The sequence below is a fragment of the Heliconius melpomene genome, chromosome 5 (genome assembly GCF_056956725.1).
Source record: "Heliconius melpomene rosina isolate 202511_hmr_F chromosome 5, ASM5695672v1, whole genome shotgun sequence".
Taxonomy (NCBI): Eukaryota; Metazoa; Arthropoda; class Insecta; order Lepidoptera; family Nymphalidae; genus Heliconius; species Heliconius melpomene.
Window position 1 is genome coordinate 4,850,910 of NC_140393.1, and position 24,618 is coordinate 4,875,527.

General features: G+C 38.8%; 4 protein-coding genes across 5 annotated transcripts in view; all 4 read left to right on the forward strand.

Annotated features, from left to right (window-relative positions):
• Positions 1-1,962: 1,962 nt before the first annotated feature.
• Positions 1,963-4,403, forward strand: LOC146538978 (uncharacterized). The gene is made up of 4 exons (XM_085185613.1): positions 1,963-2,048; positions 2,423-2,602; positions 3,320-3,484; positions 4,321-4,403. The coding sequence occupies exons 1-3, from the start codon at positions 2,007-2,009 to the stop codon at positions 3,464-3,466; spliced, it is 369 nt and encodes a 122-aa protein (XP_085041739.1). The 5' UTR covers positions 1,963-2,006; the 3' UTR covers positions 3,467-3,484; positions 4,321-4,403.
• A 674-nt stretch (positions 4,404-5,077) lies between these two features.
• Positions 5,078-6,586, forward strand: LOC146538979 (uncharacterized). Its single transcript, XM_085185262.1, has 4 exons — positions 5,078-5,154; positions 5,521-5,697; positions 6,053-6,217; positions 6,477-6,586. Exons 1-3 carry the CDS (start codon positions 5,113-5,115, stop codon positions 6,197-6,199), a joined length of 366 nt encoding a protein of 121 aa, XP_085041388.1. The 5' UTR covers positions 5,078-5,112; the 3' UTR covers positions 6,200-6,217; positions 6,477-6,586.
• Positions 6,587-6,789: 203 nt separating this feature from the next.
• Positions 6,790-24,618, forward strand: part of LOC146538980 (uncharacterized) — a 74,636-nt gene continuing 56,807 nt past the window's right edge. The window contains exons 1-4 of one of the 2 annotated variants that reach the window (XM_085185600.1): positions 6,790-6,864; positions 11,640-11,840; positions 12,503-12,667; positions 15,505-16,418. In XM_085185600.1, coding sequence (XP_085041726.1) covers positions 6,823-6,864; positions 11,640-11,840; positions 12,503-12,649 — 390 coding nt within the window. In that variant the 5' untranslated portion in view covers positions 6,790-6,822 and the 3' untranslated portion in view covers positions 12,650-12,667; positions 15,505-16,418. Of the gene's footprint in view, positions 6,865-11,639; positions 11,841-12,502; positions 12,668-15,504; positions 16,419-24,618 lie in introns of those variants that run through there. The other variant, XM_085185602.1, reaches the window with a different exon arrangement.
• On the forward strand, positions 17,469-19,323 carry LOC146538981 (uncharacterized). The gene is made up of 4 exons (XM_085185628.1): positions 17,469-17,614; positions 17,835-17,978; positions 18,262-18,416; positions 19,228-19,323. Coding segments are annotated over exons 1-4 (342 nt in total). The 5' UTR covers positions 17,469-17,572; the 3' UTR covers positions 19,229-19,323.

Here is a 24,618-nt window from a genome sequence, read left to right on the forward strand (position 1 = left end):
TGGATTCGTTATGCACGAGTCTGGAGGCATCGATCACGATGTCAATGGCCGGATAAGTGCTGCCTGCGCCAAACGGCGGGGGGTCACTGGTGTGGTCTGTGACCGAAGAAAACCGCCAAGCTCAAGGGACTGATATACAAGAGCATCATACGACCGGTTCTTTTATACGGCAGCGAATGTTGGCCAGCAGTATCTCGGCACACTCAGGAGCTTCACGTCACGGAAATGAAGATGCTGAGGTGGATGTGTGGCGTAACGCGATCTGACCGCATACGCAACACATTCGTTCGAGGTAGTCTTAGGGTCCGTGACGTAGCGGATAAGCTCCAAGAGCGCCGCCTGAGATGGTTTGGCCACGTTACGCGCCGGTCTAAGAACTATGTCGGATGCAAGTGCCTTGCTATATCAGTTCCTGGAGTGAGACCTCCTAGACGCCCAAGGAAGCGCTGGTTGGATGTTGTGATGCCGGATATGAGAGCCAGTGGTCTAACCACCGAGGACTCAAAAGACCGCGCAAAGTGGAGTAGGTTGAGTAGGAAGGCAGACCCTGGCAATAGCCGGGATTAATGCCAGGAGGAAGAAGGTTTCTCCCACTAGATGTCATATTATTTTTCTAATTATTCTCGGCAAGCCCTTTTATTTGATACCCGTATTGCAGATGTGCATAAATAATAAATATTCCACCATCTTAGATGTTCCGCCATATTGGATTTAGAAAAACGTCACATTTTTCGAGTTACTCTCAACGAGCCCTTTCAATAGATATTCATATTGTAGAAGTAGACTAAAATTAACTATTCGGCTATCTTGGATGGTCCGCCATATTGGATTTAGAATGACGTTAGATTATTTTTCGAGTTGCTCTCAATGAGCCCTTTCATTTGATATCCATATTGCAGAATTGCAAAAATAATAACTATTCGTTCATCTTGGATGGTCCCCTATATTGGATTTAGAATAACGTCACATCATTTTTCAAGTTGCTCTTAAGAAGCCCTTTCATTTGATACCCGTAATGTACAAGTGCATCAAAAATAACTATTCTGTTACTTTGGATGGTTCGCCATATTGGATTTAGAATGACGTTACACTATTTTTCTAGTTACTCTCAACAAGCTCTTTCATTTGATACCCATATTATAGAAGTTCATGAAATATAACTATTCCGCCATCCTGGATGGCCCGCCACATTGTATTTAGAATGAAGTCACAAACCTTATCGTGCATTGTCATCCAAAACAAACGTGTATACAAAATTTCAGCTCAATCGTACGAACATACCTTTCATTATATGAAAGCACAAAAAACTTGAATCGTGTCAATTCTATTGGATTTCAAGTGATGTCACATTATTTTTCTAATTGTTCTCGGCAAGATCTTTCATTTGATACCCATATTGCAGAAGTGCATAAATAATAACTATTCCGCCATCTTAGATGTTCCGCCATATTGGATTTAGTATAACGTCACATTATTTTTAAAGTTACTGTCAACGACCCATTTCATTTAATATCTATATTGTAGAAGTAGACCAAATAGATACTCGGCGATCTTCAATATCCTTCTTATGGGATTTAGAGTGATATCACATTATTTTTCGAGTTGCTCTCAAAGAGTCCTTTCATTTGATACCCATATTGTAGAAGTACATTAAAAATAACAATTCCGCCATCTTGCATGGTCCGCCATATTAGATTTAGAATAACGTCACATATTTTATCGTGCATTGTCATCCAAAGTAAACGTGTATACAAAATTTCAGCTCAATCGGTTGACGATATCTACTTCAAAATTGAGCTCTAAGATTTCACCCGAACCCACATACATACATTGCAAGTTAAATAAAAGCTTTTAATAAATAGGTATTGTTATCACTTTTCACAGCCCTATAATAAATATGCAATTAGCATAAATCGTATTATGTGCTAGAAGTATATAAAGTCAACTTATAACTATTTTCCGGATCAGTCGAGGTCTTACAGAACGACCACTATCAAACACCAATAATGGCTGTGGGCAACTTCATATTTGCTGTTCTAACAGCGCTGGTAAGTTGGTTGATTATTTATTTACCGATATTATTATCTACTGTCGATGTTCTCAATTTTCCGTCTATGTTCCATCAAATCTTGTGATATCTTCTTTTCTGAACAATATAAAATTTCTTTTATATTTTTGAAATAATAATTATAGTTTAGATAATGCAAAAATTTTGTAACCTACACAAATAGTAGATTTGGGCACATACTGACTGTGATATTTCTTTATCGTTTCATTTGTTATTTAAAAATCAAACACCAATAAGCTTTGTAAATTATTTATTTCTATAGATAATTCAAGCTTTTATAATTCAAGCATTTCTAATTTTGTATATAAAATATATATAAAACTTTTTAAATAATAAATTAATCTCATAATTCAGGTGGCTGTAAATTTTATTTTTGCTGAAGAAAATCCGTTAGAACTAGGTGATTTCGCTTACGATCAAGTAGATGGAAACGAAAACCATGGACCACCAAGCAAAGTAAATGATAACGAAAAACAGCCAGAAGGAAGAGAGATTTTGAGACCAGGATTAACTAAGTCGTGTAACTTGACACGGGTATGTCTTCACTACATTCTATTCAACAGGTCAACGGGAACTAATAAAAGTTGACAAACAACACTTAAAATTTGACAAACTATGTTTGCGCATGTGAAACTTGACTTAATGTGTACTCTAAGGTATTACTCATAGGTCTCAATATGTGATATTAATTTTAGCTTGATATCTTGTCGAGATCTTGAGATAAATTGTTAGACATACGAACAATAAGTACTCCTATACAGCTTCTGTTTTTTTTAATTTTTAGGTACGGAACCGTAAAAAATATGATAATCTGAAAAATCTGTTACTTAATCTGTTATAAAAATTATTATCACAAATTCATTGTTATATTTTTGTCCAATCGATCCGTTTCTTATTCACTTATTACACTCAAGTTAATAGAAAAATCAGCTTCATCCTGTATTCGCATACAGCAGGGTAGACAGAGGGAACCTAGTGTTATGACAGTCCTGTCCCCACTTTTCGTCACATTTTTTAGAGTCATTGTTGTGACGGAACTCAACTCCAGGCTTTTGCCTTGGTGCCATAGTGAAGAAATTAAAATATTAGGAAATAATAAATTCCCTGGAGCGATCTTCGCGTTACCACCATACCCAGGTGCCCCTTGCGCAACGATGACTTCAACATTCAAGTTAAATATTATTAATCTGCTTGTAATTAAAACAACTCCTGTTTATTTGTCATATTATTTATCAATTTTTAAACTTACAGGGCCCCGACTACTGTGTTAGTTGTAGAAAAGCGGTTCACTGCCTTTCTGCTACTTTAGGAATTGTCACCAGCTGCAACGATCATCTACGTTACTGCAATAAAGGAAAATGCTCAGCCACCCGTGACATTGAATGCAAAATTGGCTAAATTATTTTGGATATAATGGTAATTCTCCTTTGAAGTTCTCTTCCTTCTTTGACCTAATTATGATATTAATACTTAATTCTAATTGTATCCTTTTAAAATAAATGAATGCAAAATAGAACTAAATAGAAAGTTTAATTGCGTGATATTCACAAAATATGAAATGCACACTATTTGGCTTAGAATCCATTACCACTTCGGTAATATATTTTTTTTTAAATTTATATTTTTATTTCTCTGCTTTGGTGTCGAAGCAAGGCACAGCTTTAAATTCAGCCACTCAACACGCAATACCTCCAGAATTCGGCGGAAAATGTGAAACAGAGTGTCTTAACACGAGGTACCCTCTGCCTACCCTGCTGTATGCCGGATATAGCGTGTAGCTGAAAAAAAACTGTACGTACAGTACATTAAAGTTGTATGCATAGAAAACCCCACGTTAAATAAATTTTAAAAATACATAAAATTTTTCGAAAAAGCATTTCTTTGTCTATATTTTGTCTGTTTCTCATGCCATAATAAATAGGGTATAGTTAATTTAATAATTTACATTGCTTTTTATCAACCAGTGCATATTTCTGTTCCTGGAAAATAAAGTGAAAGTAAGCACTCTCTGGCTAATTATACATGAAAAAAGAAGATATAAATTAGTCGATATTAAATAAATTTATACGATATTACCGACAGACATAAAAATACTTTAACCTGCGTATGACGATGAATATTTATTCATTTACTGATTTTACTTAATTTCAGTTACTGCAATAGAATAGTTCTTGTGGTGTGAAAGTTACATCGCTATTTTTACTTAGAGTTCATTATTCATAACATTCTTTAATTATTTTATTCTCTTTCAGGAAACTTGGAACAGGATTAACTATTTTCAATGTGTTATAATATATCTATTTAATATGGTACTGTAATAAATATTATTCACGTCTCATTTCTTTTAATTGTCCTCTTTCCTATTTTGTATAAAAATAATCCATCAAGTGCGAATCCCTCGCCCACTGAGGGTACCAGTGCTAATTTATGGATTATAAGTCTACGGATAGATTTGTGACTGTGTTTGGCAAAAGATACAATATTTGTAGCTCTAGTTTCCGACATATTTGCAATTTTGTGAATTGGGCGATTCGTCGTTTTATTTTGATTAATCATCACTAACACAATAGAAAATATGTTCATAAAATAATTACCCGTCAAAAACGTTTATTTAGTACTTTCAAAAGCTTGTAAAAATCAGTGCATACGCCCACAAACTAATATTTGTCAACTATTATAACTATTACGCGTATTCATTATATATTATATTAAAAAGTTAAAGTTTACTTACTTTTGTAAATTATACTCCTCCCGTTGACTTATAATTTTTGGTACTGAATCCTCGGTGAGCGAGTCCAACTCGCATTTGACCGAGCTTTTTTTATTAATATTATCTCATGTTTGAGCTACTTTATTTTTCCTCGCAAAATATGCCTATTAGCAAGCTAACTAATAAATAGGTAGAGTTAACACTTTTCACAGCCCTATAATAAATATGCAATTAGCATAAATCGTATTATGTGCTAGAAGTATATAAAGTCAGCTTATAAATATTTTCCGGATCAGTCGAGCTCTTACAGAACGACCACTATTAAACATCAATAATGGCTGTGGGCAACGTAATATTTGCTGTTCTAATAGCGCTAGTAAGTTAAAGTGATTTATTTTATCTTCTATACCGATATTCTTATTTTATCTTCTGTCGATATTATCAATTTTCCGTCTATGTTGCATCGAATTCTGAGACACATCCTTTTCTAAACAATATAAAATTTCTCTTATATTTTTGAAATAATAATTATAGTTTAAGTCACGTACAAAGTTTCTAACTCACAAATGGTAGATATGAACACATATTGAATGTGATATTGCCTTATCGTTTCTTTTGATATTTAAAAATCAAACGAAAATAAGTTATATGAAATATTTATTTCCATAAACAATTCAAGCTTTGTAGCATTTCTAATTTTTATATAAAACTTATTAAATAATAATTTATTGTCATAATTCAGGTAGCTGTAAATTTTATTTTTGCTGAGGAAAATCCATTAGAACTAAGTGATTTCGCTTATGATCAAATAGATGGAAACGAAAACCATGAACCAAGCAAAGTAAATGATAATGACGAAAAACAAGAAGGAAGAGAGACTATGAGACCAGGATTAACTAAGTCGTGTAACTTGACACGGGTATGTCTTCGTTACATGTCAATGGGAACTAATAAAAGTTATATTTTCATTTCTTCGCTCTGTTGTCGAGGCAAAACGCGACGTTGAGTTGCGTGACACAACACGCAAAGCCTCCAAAATTCGGCGGTGTGTGGGGAACGGAGCGTTTTAACACTAGGTTTCCTCTGCCTACCCTCCTGTGTGCGCAGTACAGCGTAAAATTAAAAAAATAATAAAAAATATGATAATCTGAAAAATCAGTTACTTTATCTGCTTTAAAAATTATTATCTGTAATGCATTGTTAAATTTTTATCCAATCTTGTATTTAAAAAACCTCCTATTTATCATATTATTCAAGAATTTTATAACTTACAGGGCCCCCACTACTGTGTAAGTTGTAGAAAAGCGGTTCACTGCCTTTCTGCTAATATAGGAATTGTTACCAGCTGCTACGATATTCTACGCTACTGCAATGAAGGAAGATGCTCAGCCACCCCTGGCAGTCAATGCAAATCTGGCTAAATTACTTTGGATATAATGGTAATTCTCTTTTGAATTTCTCATCAATCTTTGAACTAATTGTGATATTAATACTTAATTCTAATAGAATTCTTCTAAAACAAATGGCAAACAAGGAAAGTTAACCAGTGACACTGAATGCACAAAATTAAATAGATAACTGCAATGCAATAAAATTAATTTAAATTCTTGTGGTGTGAAAATAACATCACCATTTTTACTTTTCATACTTTAGAGTTCATAACTCATAATATTCCTTAATTATTTTGTTCTCTTGCAGGAAACTTGGAACTCGATGAACTATTTTCAATGTTTTATAATATATCTATTTAATATGGTACTGTAATAAATATTATTCACATTTCATTTCTTTTAATTGTCATAAGTTATACATCCCGTGGACCTACAATCCGAATCTGACTCACATTTGACCGAGTTTCCTTACAAAATATACCTATGTGTATGAGGTAACTAATAAATAGGTAGAGTTATCACTTTTCACAACCCTATAATAAATATGCAATTTGCATAAATCGTATTATGTGCTAGAAGTATATAAAGTCAACTTATAACTATTTTCCGGATCAGTCCAGCTCTTACTGAACGACCACTACTAAACACCAATAATGGCTGTGGGCAACGTAATATTTGCTGTTCTAACAGCGCTGGTAAGTTGGATTGTGATTTATTTTATCTTCTATACCGATATTCTTAATTTATCTTCTGTCGATGTTGTCCATTTTCCATCTATGTTCCATCAAATTCTGTGATTCATTCTTTTCTAAACAATATAAAATTTCTCTTATATTTTTGAAATAATAATTATAGTTTAGATCATGTAAAAAGTTTATGTTATATATGTATAGTGGCTGCGTCCACTCCGGTTTGTGCCGATCGGCTTGAATAAAGGCAGTGCGTATAAAACTACCAAGCGTATCACTTGTCCCGTTTGCATATCCAACAGTGGCGACGATCTACCCACGCGTAAAAAAAAAAAAAATTTAAATTCCAAATGTCGCATTTTGGCGTATTGTCGCAATTTGACCACAATTTATTTGCAAACTTGGCAAATATACAAGGGTCATCTAACTCAGTGGTTTATTGCGAACGATGTAACCGAAGCTACAGATTCGTCGGGGGTCAAACGAAGGGCGATACTACTGAGCGCACTCAGCGAGGCTACGTATCAACTCGCAATAAATTTGGCTTTACCCAAAGAAATCCAGGCGGTGCCTTTTGAAGGTATACTTCAACTGCTGGACGATCACTTTACGCCCAAAAGATGTGGATTTGGTGAAAGATTCAAATTTTATAACGCAGCACAGCACGAAGGAGAGAATTATTCTCAATGGGCAGCGAGGTTACGCGGGATAACAGCTCATTGCGGGTTTTTAAACGTTGAGGAAGCATTAAGAGATCGTTTCATAATGGGAATGCTTCCGGGAGCGGAACGGGAGAAGTGTTTCGCTCAAGACCATCAGGAATTAACCCTGGCAAAGACTGTGGAGCTGGCAGACAGTGTGCGTAGCGCGCGCGCTGCATCTTCGTCGGGTACAACGGAGGGGCCCCATATGGCCCGGGTCGAAACGCTGTTCAAAATAAGTGATAGTGAAAAAGTGTCGTGCACCGTATGTGGTTTTAAAAATCATACGTCGAAACAATGTCGTTTTGCAAATTATAGATGTAAAAAGTGCAATGTAAAAGGCCATTTGCGTCGAATGTGTAAGAAAATTAATTTTGTCACCAACGAGACTGTGCATGAGAACGGCGATGATGGTGAGTTGTATAATATTCGCACGGCTAATGGAGAGCCTATGGTAGAAACTGTTCGTGTTCAGGGGCTGCCGATGAAATTTCAAATAGATAGCGGGTCGGCCGTCACAGCAATATCCGAGACTACATATTTAAAATATTTTCATATCGTTAAATTATTCAAAAGTTGCAAGCGCTTATTAACGTACAACGGGAATAATATTAAGTATATTGGTATCGCTAAGTTATGTTTTACATATATGAATAAAACGCACACATTAAACGTTTATATAATACGTAACGGCGGGCCGCCGATTTTGGGCAGGGATTTTATTTCTACATTTAAATTAGTAATGTTGCCCCTTAACTACTGCAGCAAGGCAACGAATATCAGTGAGCTATTGCAATTACAATATCCGTCTGTTTTTTCAGACGACCTAGGCACTTTCAAGAAATATAAGATAAATCTAAAGGTAAAAAAAGATGCTAAAGCAAGTTTTTTTAAGCCTCGCCCCGTTGCATTTGCGCTTCGAGAAAAAATAGATAAGGAGTTAGATAGGTTAGTACGCGACGGCATACTAAAACCGGTTGAGTACTCGGCGTACGCGTCGCCCGTCGTGCCTGTGTTGAAGCGCGACGGGACGATTCGATTATGTGCGGACTACTCGGTGACTATTAACAAACAGCTGTTAGTGGATCAATACCCATTGCCGACTGCTCACGAGCTATTCGCAAAGTTACACGGCGGACAGCAATTTAGTAAATTAGATCTTTCACAAGCTTATGCACAGTGTGTTTTGGATGAAGAATCGCAAAACTACACCTGCATTAACACTCACAAGGGGTTATTTAAGTATACGCGGCTGAGTTTCGGGTTAGCTAGTGCACCGGCCATATTTCAGCGCGTAATGGAATGCGTATTGTCCGGGATGCAGGGAGTGTTGTGTATGTTAGATGACGTTTTAGTTACGGGCGCTGATAGGAATGAACATCTTGATAGGTTGAATGCAGTATTGCAGCGCTTGCAGGATGCAGGGCTAACGCTTCAAAAGAGTAAGTGTAGGTTTTTTGAAGATCAAGTCGAATATTTAGGGTACATAGTTGACAAAAATGGTTTAAAAAAATCACCACAAAAAATTAATGCTATAAAAAATGTGCCAATGCCGAGCAATGTAAAGCAATTACAATCCTTTTTAGGCCTTGTCAACTACTACAGGAATTTTGTGCCTAACGCTTCTTCAATGTTGGCGCCGTTATATCAGCTGTTACACAAGAACACTAAATGGCAATGGACGCCCCAACACGATATGTCATTTGATAGTATAAAGCGTGCACTTTGTTCGGATCAGGTGTTAGCTCATTTTAATTCAAATTTTAAAATTATTTTAACTGTCGACGCTTCGCCTAGCGGGTTGGGTGCGATACTGTCTCAAGTAGATGAGCATAAAATAGAACGACCTGTGTCTTTTGCCTCACGCACGTTGAATTCGGCGGAGAAAAGATATTCTCAGATACAAAAGGAAGCGACTGCTATTATTTTCGGAGTACGACGTTTTCACCAATATCTTTACGGTAGGTCAGTTCCTTTTGTTCTGAGGACGGATCACAAACCATTAATTTCAATTTTTAGTCCCAATCGCGGCATACCCGATGTAACGGCGAACAGACTGCAACGGTATTCGATGTTTTTAAGCGCGTATAATTTTACAATTGAATATATACGTAGTGCAGACAACAGCGCAGATTATCTTTCGCGTGCTGTTATATGTGACAGTAATAGTCAGGTATGTGACTCGGGCGCGGGAATGGAGTTTTTTGAAGACCGGGCGTCTTATATAAATTTCGTAACGGACGGCAGCTTACCTGTTACTCTTGATTTATTACGAGATGAAACAAGAAAAGACGTGGTGTTGGATAGAGTAATTAAATGTATTCTTGGTGGTTGGCCGAAGAAATGTTTAAAAAGTGAATTGCGTCCCTATTTTTTATGTAAAAGTCAATTATCATATGAGAATAACGTAATAATGCGGGGCCATAAAGTAGTAATTCCTGGTAAATTACGAAGTAAAATTCTAGAAGAATTGCATAAAACTCATTTAGGTATCGTGAAATGTAAGGCTGAAGCTCGGAGTAGGTTTTGGTTTCCTGGGATAGATAAAGCTATCGAAGCGATGATTAACGGATGCGAGATTTGTGTGCAACTTAGGCCGTCACCGGTGCGTGCACCGCTTGCGCAGTGGTCGTTACCACCGGAACCGTTTTATAGAGTGCATATAGATTTTTTAGGGCCTATCAATAACCAATGTTATTTAGTAATTGTCGATGCATATACTAAATGGCCAGAAGTGGATAGGACATAGGACGGTTAGGTGGATATAGGACGGTTAAAACTACGTCAGATGTCGTTATAGACAAGTTGTATGATTTTATGTCAAGATTCGGTCTTATTCACACTATAGTAAGCGACAACGCTACTTGTTTTTTGTCAGTAGAATTTTCGAATTTTTGTAAGTCAAATGGAATATCTCACGTAACATCTCCCGCTTATCATCCGGCAAGCAATGGTCAGGCTGAAAGCTATGTTAAAATTGTAAAGAAGGGGATTAAATCAAGTTTGTTGACGAGTAACTACAATAAACGAAATAATAAAGATTTATTAAAATATCTTTTCGAGTACAGGAACTCAATTCATGTAACGACGGGGGTTTCACCTGCGCAGTTAGTCTACGGTCGGCAGCTTCGGACACGTTTAGATTTAATTAATCCTTCATCATCCACGTTTTCATGTGACACGCTCGCAGAGAGAGTGAAATGTAAACAGTTTTTGCAGAGTAAAGTGTTTAAAGGGAGCAATAAGCAAACCTTCATGCCAGGGGATGATGTTATGTATAAAAAATATTTTCTAAATAAACATTACACTTGGTTGAGAGGGACTGTAGTTAAAAAAATAGGAAAAGCTGTATATTTAATAAAAGATTGTGTAAATTCAGAAATTGTAAAAAAGCATAAAAATCAATTAATGTTATATAAAAATGCGGATAGCAACAACATTCCACGACATGTTACAAATGCAGATTTTTCATGGGACATGCCTGATGATCCCTCAAAGTCGCCGCACCATCCTAATATACAAAATAATGTACAGAACATAGAGGAGTGCGGAAACAAGGATATGCCGTCTACCGAGCCATTGCCACCACCGTCGTCGCTGCCGTTGAACTCACCGTCTTGCGTCATAGAAGGTGACGCTTCTGCGGACGAGGGGAGGAACATGGAAGAGGAAGGCTTATCGGAGAGGGGTCAACGATCACGGTCAGGGCGGTCGAAAATGTTGTTGCGTCCCATTTCGCGGGTGAATTATAAAAATAAAAAATAAAAGGGAGGAATGTTATATATGTATAGTGGCTGCGTCCACTCCGGTTTGTGCCGATCGGCTTGAATAAAGGCAGTGCGTATAAAACTACCAAGCGTATCACTTGTCCCGTTTGCATATCCAACAGTTTATAACCTACAAATGATAGATTTGTATGTGTAGTGTCATACTGACTGTGATATCTTTTTTATCGTTTCATCTGATATTTAAAAACGAACGAAAAGATTTTTTATGAATTATTCATTACCATAAATAATACAAACTTTCGAGCGTTTCTACATAAAACTTTTTAAATAATTATTTTATCTCATAATTCAGGTGGCTGTAAATTTTATTTTTGCTGAGACAAATCCGTTAGAACCAGGTGATTTCCCTTCCGATCAAACAGATGAAAACGTAAAGCATAAACCACCAAGCAAAGTAAATGATAACGAAAAAGAACAAGAAGGAACAAACACTCTTTTATCTGACTACTCTCCTAGAGGAGCAGTATTAACTAAGTACTGTAACGTTACACGGGTATGTCTTCACTACTTTTTATTCAAAAAGTCAACGGTAACTAATAAAAGTTAATAAACAACATTTAAAATTTGACTAAGTAAGTTTGCGTATGTTGAAACTATACTTTTTCTGTCCTCGAAGGGACCGTAGACGTCAATATTATATACTAATTTTAGTTTAATACCTTCTCGCGATCTTGAGGTAAAATGTTAGATAGACGAACAACAAACTTTCTTCCTTCCTAAGAATAAAACTTCCGTAATTTTGAGGTTCGGAACCCTAAAAAAAATGATAATTTTAAAAATTTGTTGCTTTATGTGTTATCAAAATTATTATCTGCAGTTCCTTGTTAAATTTTTATCCAATCAATATGTTTCTTATATGAACACTCAAATGAATAAAAAAATCAACTTCATCCCGTATTCCGCACACAGCACGGTAGGCGGAACTCAACGCCAGGCTTTTGCCTTGATGCCAGAGCGAAGAAATAAAAATATTAAGAAATAATAATTCACTCCCTCGAGTAGGGATCGAACCCTAAACCTTTGCGCTACTGTCACACCCATGTGCCCCTTGCGCAACGATGGCTTCAGCATTCAAGATAAATATTATTAATCCGCTTTGTATTTAAAATAACTCATATTAATTTATCATATCATTTAACAATTTTCAAAATACAGGGCCCCAACTACTGTGCAAATTGTATAAAAGCGGTTCACTGCCTTGCTGCTGATAAAGGAATTGTTACCACCTGCTACAATATTCTACCCTACTGCAATGAAGGAAAATGCTCAGACTCCCCTGGCATTGAATGCAAATCTGGCTAAATTATTTTTGATATAATGGTAATTCTCTTTTGATTCTTTTTCGGTCCATTTAAGTGGCGGTTGGCGGTTTTTAAATGGAGCGACTGCCGTCTGACCTCCAAAACCCCTTTGTGGGGAAAAACCGAGGGGAGAGGAAAATAGAAGGGGTAGGATAGGTAAAAGGAGGGAGCTAAGGAAAAGAGGAGGGGAAGGGGGGGATTAAGGACACCATTCTTACGGACTGGATGAGGATGTAAGAGTGGCGGCTCGAGGATCCGGGGTCGCGTACCCGTATGCCCACAAACAAATATCGGACAGATATTAGTCAGGACATCCTCTGGATGGGGGATTTTTGACTGCTCAGGATGCTTGGGATCGGGCTCAGTCGGCAATCATTGCGGCAGGCAGGCGAGTTCTTGGCGTTTCTAGGGGAGGACGTGTCATCGACAAGGAGACATGGTGGTGGAATGACGAGGTCCAGGAGGTGACTCGTGAAAAGAAGGCTGCCTTTAAGAAGTGGCAGGAATCCAACTCTCCTGAAGACAGACTGGAGTACACAGTAGCTAAACGTGCCAGTAAAAGAGCTGTAGCCAGAGCCCGCAGTGAGAGTTTGTCACCATTGTATGATAAACTTGAAACTGTGGAGGGGCAGAAGCTCATTTACAAACTGGCACGTTCCCGGGATAAAGTGACGCAAGATATCGCAAAATGTCTTTGCGTCAGAGACTCCCAGGGCACGCTGCTCTGTAATCATGACTCTGTGAAGGAGAGGTGGAGAAGCTACTTCCAGGAGTTGCTGAATACTCAGCACCCATGCAGTCTTCATCACGACCCACCGCCTAACCTCGGACTTATTGCCCCAATAACCCTTGACGAAACACGTAATTGCCTTCGACGCATGAAGAACGGAAAAGCGGTGGGACCTGACGACATCCCGATCGAAGCGTGGAAATCGTTGGGCTCTCTTGGTGTGCTCATGCTTACTGACCTTTTTAACCATATCTTGAACACTGGTAAGATGCCGCATCAGTGGCGGCTTAGCTTTATTACCCCTATTTACAAGGGAAGGGGCAGTGTTCAAGATTGTGGTAGTTATAGGGGCATTAAGCTTATGAGTCATACCATGAAGCTCTTCGAGCGCATGATCGACCTCAGGCTCCGCCGAGAGTGTACTGTCTCTGAGTCTCAATATGGATTTCAGCCAGGATCGGGCACCATGGACGCCATTTTCGCCCTCAGAACTTTGATGGAGGCATACAGGGAAAAAAGGAGAGCTCTGCACGTGGCCTTTTTAGATCTGCAGAAGGCCTTTGACTGTGTGCCTCGTCAGTGTATCTGGTGGGCATTGCGATCCAAAGGGATCCCTGAGGCCTATATTGAGATTATCAGGGGCATGTACCACGATTCCGCTTCTATGGTTAGGACTGGCGACACTAGACCCTTCCCGATTACAGTGGGGGTTCAACAGGGCTCGGCTCTTAGTCCGTTCTTATTCAATGTAGTGCTCGATACTGTCTCGGCTCACATCCAGGACCAGCCTCCATGGCTGATGATGTATGCCGACGACATAGCACTCATTGCCGAGAACCGACTGACGCTGGAGCGTAAAGTGAACCTCTGGAAGGATACGCTTGAGAACGGCGGTCTTAAACTAAATGTGTCGAAGACAGAGTACATGGCCTGCGGGAGCCGGGACTCGAGCACCATCCTTATAGGTCCTGAGCCAGCCGTTAAGTCAGAGAAGTTCAGGTACCTTGGATCCGTTATGCACGAGTCTGGAGGCATCGACCACGATGTCCATGGCCGGATAAGCGCTGCCTGGGCCAAATGGCGGGAGGTCACTGGTGTGGTCTGCGACCGCAGAATACCGCCCAAGTTCAAGGGGCTGATATACAAGAGCATCGTCCGACCGGTTCTTTTATACGGCAGCGAATGTTGGCCAGCACTATCTCGGCACACTCAGGAGTTTCACGTCACGGAAATGAAGATGCTGAGGTGGATGTGCGGCGTAACGCGGTCTGACCGCATACGCAACACATTCATTCGAGGTAGTCTTGGGGTCCGTGACGTAGCGGATAAGCTCCAAGAGCGTCGCTTGAGATGGTTTGCTATACAAGTTCCTGGGGCGCGACCTCCCGGACGCCCAAGGAAGCGCTGGTTGGATGTCGTGATGCAGGACATGAGAGCCAATGGTCTAACCACCGAGGACGCAAAAGATCGTGCAAAGTGGAGTAGGTTAAGTAGGAAGGCAGACCCCGGTAATAGCCGGGATTAATGCCAGGAAGAAGAAAGAAGAAGGTAATTCTCTTTTGAATTTCTCATCATTCTTTGAAATAATTGTTTTAATAATACTTAATTCTAATCGTATCCTTCTAAAATAGAACTAAATAGATCATTAAATTCACAAAATATGAAATGCACACTATTTGATTTAGAATCCATTACCACTTCGGTCTAAATTTTCAAGAAGAAAATTTTTGCTTTATTTTGTATGTTTTACTACACCCTATTCACGAAGGCATCAGATAAAAAGTAAACACGTCAAAAAAAATATTGTTTTCAGCTCACGATTGATAGAATTACTATATTAATTAAAAAATATATCTATGGATTTATGGAAGTAATACGCTGCTATCACTGTAAAAGAAAAAAAAATCACTATATTAAAATTTATTTTAATATTATCTTATTATTGAAATATATTCTATTTCCGGTAAAGCGACTTTTATATGTAAAAGGACACATTATGATTTAAAAAAATATTCTTACAATAATAAAAGAATTATTGTAGTAATTAAGTGTCATCGCCATTTTTCCTTTTGATGCTTTTGAGTTCAAAATTAAAAACATTCCTTAATTATTTTGTACTCTTTCAGGAAACTCGGAACACGATTAACTATTTTCAATATATTACAATATATTTATGTAATATGGTACTGTAATAAATATTATTCACGTCTCTTTTCTTTTAATTGTCCCCTTTTTCTTATATTGTATATAAAAAATCGATAAAGTGCGAATCGTATTCGCCCACCGAGGGTTCCGTGCCAATTTGGGGATTATAAGTCAACGGATAGATCTGTGACTGTGTTTGGCAAAAAGTACAATTTCCATAGTTCTAATTTCCGAGATATTGGCAATTTTTTATTTTCATCAATTGTTAACACCTTCGTATTAAAATGCGATTGAAATGAAGTAGGACAAGTAAATTTTGGGGGCTTTTTCGACTCGAGCTCGAAAAAGCGGCTCGAGTGGAGATCGAACCCACAACTAGTCGATTTTACAGTCACACTTTGTGCCTCTGCGCCACGACTGACCTGATATATTGATCAATAATATAGAGACTGCGATCAGTTACAAATTTAAAAACTATTATTTTGCTTGCAATGTATGTATGTGGGTTCGGGTGAAATCTTTGAGCTCAATTTTGAAGTTGATAGTTTCAACCGATTGAGCTGAAATTTTGTATACACGTTTACTTTGGATGACAATGCACGATAAAATATGTGACGTCATTCTAAATTTAATATGGCGGACCATGCAAGATGGGGGAATTGTTATTTATTATATGTATAGATATCATTCATGGTCCTTGTGTCCTATTCTCATTTATAAATTCTAAACTATTCATGCGTCACAATCTTACAAATTGTTTTTACTCTATTGTTTTAATACCTCGTACATACGAGTATTATTACTATTATTTTATTGAATTGTATTATTGTTATATGTATTGTTGTGTATTGTAGACTTACAATAATACGAGTTGTTTTCAGTGTAATATTCCAGAGGTAATATAGTACGTAGAAAAATATACATAATTTAAATAAAATATCATATAAGAAAGCACTTTTTTACTTTAATTCTTGCAGTTAATTTAAGACATTATAGTGGTTATTTAAAAAGGCACAATTTCATATAAATGATAATGCTCTATGAACCCTTGCTAGTTCTTTGAACCGTTTTTTAATAAATACAAACTAATGTAAGCTTTTTTAAGTTGAGATTTATAATACTTAGATATCAGAAGATATATATAAAGAGAGCAGCCGTGCATGCTAGTCTTTTAAGTTTTATTCGAGACCCTTAGTTTTCACATCAACTGAATAACTTTTTTTAAGGCATATGCTATTGATATTTCTTTTATGGCAATAGAAAGTGCGTGATAGATTGTTAGTAAAATTTACTTAAATTATATATGGCATTATTTCTAAATATCCTTTTTATATTATTAGACTGTTAGTATTATTCTAGGACCTTCTAAATAAATTTTAAGCTATATATTGCCGAGGCCTACCTAATAATTTATTTTATATTCAATGTCCAGAATTGACAGTATATTATACGAGTATGTCAGAGATTTTCTATTCTTAAACAAAGTCAAAATCAAATAATTTATTCAAAATAAGATGTTACAAGCTTCATGTTTTGAACATCAAATATCACCAGTTCATTAAAGTGAATGCCTCACACCTGAGAAGAACGGGCGCAAGAACGGACTCATGTCCATCACCAATTTTCATAAAATTGTTAATTTTCAAAAATGTATTGAGATGTAACTGTTAATATAATATTAGTTTTTTTAAATAAATTGATTTAATACTGGCTGCATTATCCCAAAGTAGAACGCCATGTGTAGGACATAATACTATGAAAGTAGCTAAAGTAAACAAGGCGAGGCGTTTCCACGTCAGTTAATAGTCTGATTATTTTAACTACAAAAGCTGCTCAGCTAAATCTATTCGCCAATCCATCAATATGAGGTCCATACTGTAATTTTGAGTCAATGGTGATACCTAGAAATACCGTAGAATCGGCGGGATCGATGTAAACTGATGATTAGCATAAATCGTGTAAAGTTTCAAGAGTATATAAAGTCAATTCGTTTCAATAACTGTATTAGTATTTGTGAAACGTTCTCACACAACGTATTGAGCAACTAAAATGGGAGTCTGCAACATAATGTTTGCTTTTCTAACAGCGCTAGTAAGTCAGATTGTTATTTATTTTAGCTTTTTTAAGTTAAATTGTAATTTTTGAGACCCGTAGTAACAGTAGATAATTTCTATAGACTCTTTTTAATCGATACTTTTAAATAATTTTATTTTACATCAAGAAAGTATATATCGCTCGTAAAGAATTATTAAACTTTTAAACATCTACAACCTTTCAAATACAAGCATTATAAACTTGTCTTGTGATTTAGGTAGCTGTCAATTTTATATTTGCTGAAGAATCTAGTTTTTTGGCTCCCGGCGAGGAATATGCATCTGATGAAAAGCCACCAAGCAAAGAAACTGCAAACTGTAAAAAGAATGAAAGTACACACACCATCTTCAATAATTGTTCGGTATGTCGTCGATACATTCTATTTATCAAAAATAAGCCTTCTCATATTATTATCTAAATTTTACTATATATAGTATATTAAAAAAATAATTATACGTACTTACATTCCAAATCAATTTGATAATCATGACTATCATATTAATATGATAATTTTATATAAATATTACATACGTTTTTAATAATAATCTATTACGCTAAGGTCACAAGTTTTCTTTTCAAAAAAGGTTAGTATGTACTATACAAAAACTACCAAAAGAATAACTCTCATACTTTTTTTCCCGCAGAACTATTGTTTAAATTGTAGACAAGCTCTTCTTTGTAAAGCTGATCATAGAGCTGCTATCCTCACTTGCCACGGCCGTCTCCGTCATTGTGTCGAAGGAAAGTGTGCATCTAACCGCAGCAAAGAATGCGCAAATGAATTTTATGTCCCATTATGGTATTACTCTTTTGAGTTTCTTTATTGTTGATTCTTTATACTAAATTACATATCCTACTAATATTGTAAATGTGAAAACACGACTTTCACGCAAGAACTACTAAACGGATTTAGGTGAATCTTTACAGTAATATGGCTTATGTATCAGAATAACTTATTTAAACATTTTGCATAATTTGGTTATATTATAACAATAAGTATAAGCGGGCGAAGCAGCGTTTGGTCGCTAATTTTCACAAATTGAACTTCGTACATATTTTTTCTAACATATGTATTATAAAGTGTCGATTTGAAAATAAAGAAATGAAATTATTCCAGGCCAGTTGAGGCCGTTGTGAGTTCGATCCCCACTCGAGGAAACGAAATATTCAGTTAAATTTATATTTCCGTCTCTCCGCTCTGCTATCGAGGCAAAAGCGCGACGTTGAGTTCCGCCGCTCAACATGCAATGCCTCCAGAATTCGACGGAAAGTGGAGAACGGAGTGTGTTAACACTATGTTCCCTCTACCTACCCTGCTGTGTGTGGGATACAGCGTGAAGCTGAAATTATTCCAATCATTTTTACAATGCCATATTCACTTTTGCGGCATTATTACGTGATTACAAGATCTTTGATTTTCGCAATTTTTACACATTGTAAATGAAACTCTTAAACTGAATATATCGTGTATTAGAGTTTTGTACATTTCTGGAAGTTCGACGATTCGAACGTGGTTCACGTATTACCCGATTAATTAGGCTTAAGAGTTTCATTTAAATCTATTACATTATATTTCATAACATTCTCCTCACTATCCTATTCTCTTTCAGAAACCTGGAATGACGAAAACTACTTTTGATGTACCAATTACAATATTATATTTGCCTAAAATTATAATAAAATTAATATTTATTTGCATCTTACAATGTTTTTATTGATTTCTTTTCTACGTTGTCTGAAATCGTGAATAAATTGTCCATTGGGCAGATTATGATCACCATAAATGATTTGGGAGGACACATATGGTTTTATCTTGACAATTATTTTGTTTTAGAATAAAAGAAATGTTTTTTCTATCTATCAACAGAATACCATTCAAATAATAATTTCATCCTATAATTAAAGCTCTACATTACAATTAAGCTAAGGACATTTTGTTAGGATCAGATGAGTGCTCACGATCGAGAAGATGGAAATTCGTTTCCTTTGAAACTCATAACAAATTCAAGATTACATAAAAAAGCTAGAAAATACGTACCTTGTTTTATATAATTATTCTTATTTATGAAAAAGTCTGTAAACGTGACTGGTTTTGGGTTCGATCCCCATGTTAGTTGACACATATAAACAGATACATTTATTTTTAAGTTTTGGAAATTAGGCTGATTATTCTCTATTAACGGAGCCGTGACATAAAAGATAAACAAATTTAGGCACGAAACACACAAAACATAATCTTTAAAAGCTATATTGGTTGTGTCACATTTGAAGGGATACCAATATTTCGGCTTCGTTTCTTTTACGTGTTTAAACTCATTAAACACCAGCACCCGTATTGAAAATGTCTTTAATGTCTTTTACTTTGGTGGAGAAAAGTGCAATTGTTTCTTAGTCATAGTTCACATTTGTTTGAAGCACGAAAAGTGTATAGAAGAAAAAAACTATAAATAACCTTAATAAAACTACAAGCTTAAAAAAAAGTAAGAATGGTATAACAAGAATTGAATGAAAATAACTGAAAACAGTTCTCTCATATCAACAACGGATATACACCGACTAATAATAGAACGTCACATTTTAACATAAAATATTTGCAATATCTGTGCTCTACAATTTATCTGTATTAAAATGCGGCTGAAATTTTAATATCAATTGACTTTAGGAAGTATATTAGTCGGTGTATATCCGTTGTTGATATGAGAGAACTGTTTTCAGTTATTTTCGTTCAATTCTTGTTATACCATTCTTACTTTTTTTAAGCTTGTAGTTTTATTAAGGTTATTTATAGTTTTTTTCTTCTATACACTTTTCGTGCTTCAAACAAATGTGAACTATGACTAAGAAACAATTGCACTTTTCTCCACCAAAGTAAAAGACATTAAAGACATTTTCAATACGGGTGCTGGTGTTTAATGAGTTTAAACACGTAAATAGAAACGAAGCCGAAATATTGGTATCCCTTCAAATGTGAATGTTGAATAAAATTAGCTTGGAGTATAAAATTAACTTTGAAGGTTTTCAAAGCTACTATACTCTCACTAACTAAAGCAAAAAGAGTATCTTTGATGGAATTTAAAAAAAAATAAAATCCAAAACCTAGTAAAAATATCTTAAACTTTGTATATAAAAACTGTTTTATTATTAAAATAAAATACATTTATTATTAAAACTAGTTCTTAACTATAAGAGTCCAATCGATCGATGAGTTCATTCGTCCGGCGCTTGCGCCGGGAAACAGTACAGGGCGGTTGCCCTTCTTCTGCGGTGTCTCGCGGCGGCTAGTACAATAGCCGCGTCATTGGGGGATGGCCTGGGAGCCAAGGGGGAATCGGGTTAACTGGGGGGTCAACTGGGGGGGGGGAGTCATGGTGAAGGGATGAGCTGTGTGCCCCCTGGGCGGTCAGCCAAGCCAGGTGAGACTTGAGGATATCCCTTGGTAGGCGCATCCTGTCCGGTGGCCTGGTATGCCATGGCGCGATGTCCTGGAGATGTGGGTGGTCCGATGCATCGGCGCGGCTGTATGCGTTGCGCGCAAGCCGGCCGATGTGTACCTCCAGGCTCTCTATTCTGAGGTCGCGCTGGATGGTGGTGTTCCGAACGTAATAGGGAGCCTGGGTGACGCGCCGGAGGGCGACGTTTTGGACCACCTGTAGGACCTTGCGCTGGGGCGCACTTGCGAGCGCGTACCAGGCCGGGGCGACGTACGTGAGGTGTGGCCTCACGTAGGACTTGTAGAGGGCAAGTCTCGTGCGAAGCGGTAATCTGGAGCGCAGTAGCGGGCGGAGGTGGAATAGCGCCACCTTGGCAGCAGCAGCGGCCTTCTTCACCTGCCTGGACATCTGCAACCTCCTGTCAATGGTTACGCCCAGGTAGGTGATCTCCTTTCTCCAGGGAACCTGCTCACCCAGCAGGCGCAGCGGAAGAGGGAATCTCAGGTGGCCTCCAAACAAGATTGCCTGGGTTTTAGCCACGCTGAGGGTAAGCCTCCACTCCGACAGCCAGCGGGGGAGCAAGTCGAGTGCTCGCTGGAGTTTGGTGGTGGCGTGGACGGGCGTCAGGGTCTTCGCGAGCAGGGCGATGTCGTCCGTGTAGAGGGCATACAGGGCAGGGGATAGTGAGCTGCCCTGTGGTACCCCGGCGGCGATCAGGTGGCTGCGGGAAACTGCACTCTCCACTCTGACGCGAAAGGTCCTGCCGTCGAGGAAGGCGGCTAGGACGGCGACGACGTGGTGCGGGGTTCCAGTACGGATAATCTTCGTCAGAAGGCCTGGGTGCCAGACACGGTCGAAGGCGCCGGCGACGTCCAGGAAGGCTGCACATGCACTCTCCTTCCTGTTGGCTGCTGCTGCGGCGAAGTGGATCACTCGGGCCACTTGGAGCGTGGTTGAGTGACCGCTTCGGAAGCCAAACTGGCTGGGCCGCGGTTGCAGGTGCGGCTGCAGGAGTGGGAGCAACATCCTCTCGAACAGTTTGGCGATGGCACTCAAAAGCGTGATGGGGCGGTAACCCTCTGGCTTCCTGTGGTCCTTTCCGGGCTTCGGGATCATCACGATCAGACCCTCCTTCCACGCCTGGGGGAAGTAACCCAGGCGCAGAATGGCGCTGAAGAGTCTGGCAGTAGCCGCGATCAGACGGTTGTCGAGGTGGCGTAGGGCGCTATTGGAGATCCCGTCAGTTCCGGGAGCCTTCCTGGGCTTGAGGCCCCGGATCGCCTTCTTCACGGCCGAGGGGGAGAAGAAAGGTGGGTCAGGAGCGGTGAGGGCCTTGAGTGCGGAGAGGCGCGTCTTCACCTCCTCTTCGACTTCAGCATGGAGGACTGGGCACTCACTGGGATTCGGCTGGAATTGAGCCGCCAAATATTCCGCCAGCATGTCGGCTCTCTCCTCTGAGTATCTCAGGGAGCCGTCTTGGTGGAGTAGTGGGCGTGCTGGGGGCTTCTTCTTCATTATTTGGCGGCTAAGCTGGTTCAGTGAGGGGTAGTCCTCACATGCCTTGGAGATCCGCTCCTCCCATCTGTGGGCCTCACGATCGCCAAGGGCAACTCTGACTTGGTCAATAAGCCTATTGAGTTTAGTTTTTGTGTTTTTCTGCCACAACTTGCGGGTGCGTCGCTTTTTCCGTATGAGGTCTTCAATCCACCTAGGTGTGGGGGGGAGTCCGCGCTGGCTAGGTGGTGTCGTGGCAGTGTCGACAGCGTCCTTAATATTGCCCACTATGGCGCTTTCAAGGCGGTCGATGCTGGCTGCGTCGACGAGGGGTTCGTTGCACGGGGACTGCATGGAGTGGAGCGCGCCCTCGAAGCGCTCCCAGCAGATCCGGCCACCGGACGGCGGGCCTCTGGCGATGGTCGACCTGCCCTCGAGTGAGACAAGGACAGGCTGGTGGTCGGATCCGAAGGCGTCCGGGATCACTTCTAGGTCAATTGCATCTAGTCCCCTGTGCACGACCAGGTCGATCGTTGTGGGGTCGTGTCTGGAGTTGTCGGAGTAGTGCGTGGGCTCGTCGGGGCCCTCGATTTCGTACCCGCACCTTTGGGCGTCACGGTAGAGGTAACGCCCTGCCTGGTTGGTGGAGCGGCAACCCCAGGCAGTGTGATGCGCGTTCCAATCGCCCGCGACCAAAGTCGGGATGCTGCTGGTGAAGTGCTGCTGTAACGCGTCGACGGCCAGGCGAGTGTTGCCCGGACGGTACGTAGCGTAGACCCTCAGTGGTTTGGCGTCGTGGTGGATTTCGACACCCAGTGATTGGAGTGACTGGGTGTCGATGGCAGGCAGCGTGTGCACAACCAAGTTCCTGCGGGTCGCGACGAGAAGGCCCCTGAACGCGTTCTCACCGGTGGCGTCCAGCCGCAGGACATGGTATCCAGGGATGCTAGCGGAGTGTGCCGGGTGCAGGTGAGTTTCATTCACCAACGCGATGTCGATGTTGTGTTGGAGCAGGATGTAGCGGAGGGCGGGCATCTTCCTTAGCAGCCCCCGGGCGTTCCAGTATACTAAAATAAAAAATAAATAAAAAGTATTTTTATTGACAACATTCACTATACATTTTATGGGTTACTAGCTCCTAAGTAAGAATAAACTGTGTTTTAGAAGCTAGTGACTTCCCTGTTTTGAACATAAACTTAGGTGTTATTGTCGCAAGCCAAATAATGAAATAAAAAAAAAAAGAAATTAATAAAATAAAGGTGTGTTTTAGTTTGCTAGATGTGTGCGTGTGTGTGTGTGTGTGTGTGTGTGAGTTATGAGTGTGAGTGTGTGTGTGTGAGTTATGAGTGTGAGTGTGTGTGTGTGTGTGTGTGTGTGTGTGTGTGTGTGTGTGCGTGTGTGTATGTGTGCATGTGTTGTGTCAAATACTATATTATATATATTTGTTGCTTTATTTTTGTATCATCATCAAATCTTCAGTGTTTGTGTAATCTAGTGTCATTAACCAGTCTATAATTTTTCTCTTAGCGGTGTATTTATTGCATGTTCTAATAGATAAAATTTTGTCAGCCGTACTATATAATATTGGGGCTATGAATTCATAGCTACGACGGGCCAAAGTGGATTTTACTCTAGGGAATTCATATTTGTATAATCTTTTGGGTGCTGTTGGGGTTTTGGTAGCAGTAGTGGAATGGTATCTTAAAATACATTTACTTATAAATAATTGACGAACGTTTAATGTGTCAGCCATATTGTAGACTAAGACCGTTGGGTGACGAAATGATAAGCCCATAGCCACTTTAAGTACAGTGCGCTGTGCTCGTTCTAAGGTAACAATAACAGATTTGGCAGCTCCTCCCCATGAAATTATGCAGTAACTCAGAATACATTCACAAAGGGACTTATATATTTGTAATATCTGTTTTATATCTAGGACTTGTCTTAGACTTTTGAAGAGTATTATTAATCTTCTTATTTTTTGCGTCATATTAGATATATGTGGTTTCCAATTTAAACGATTGTCTATTGTTACGCCGAGGTATTTTATAGTGCTTACTCTGTTTAATCCCTCAC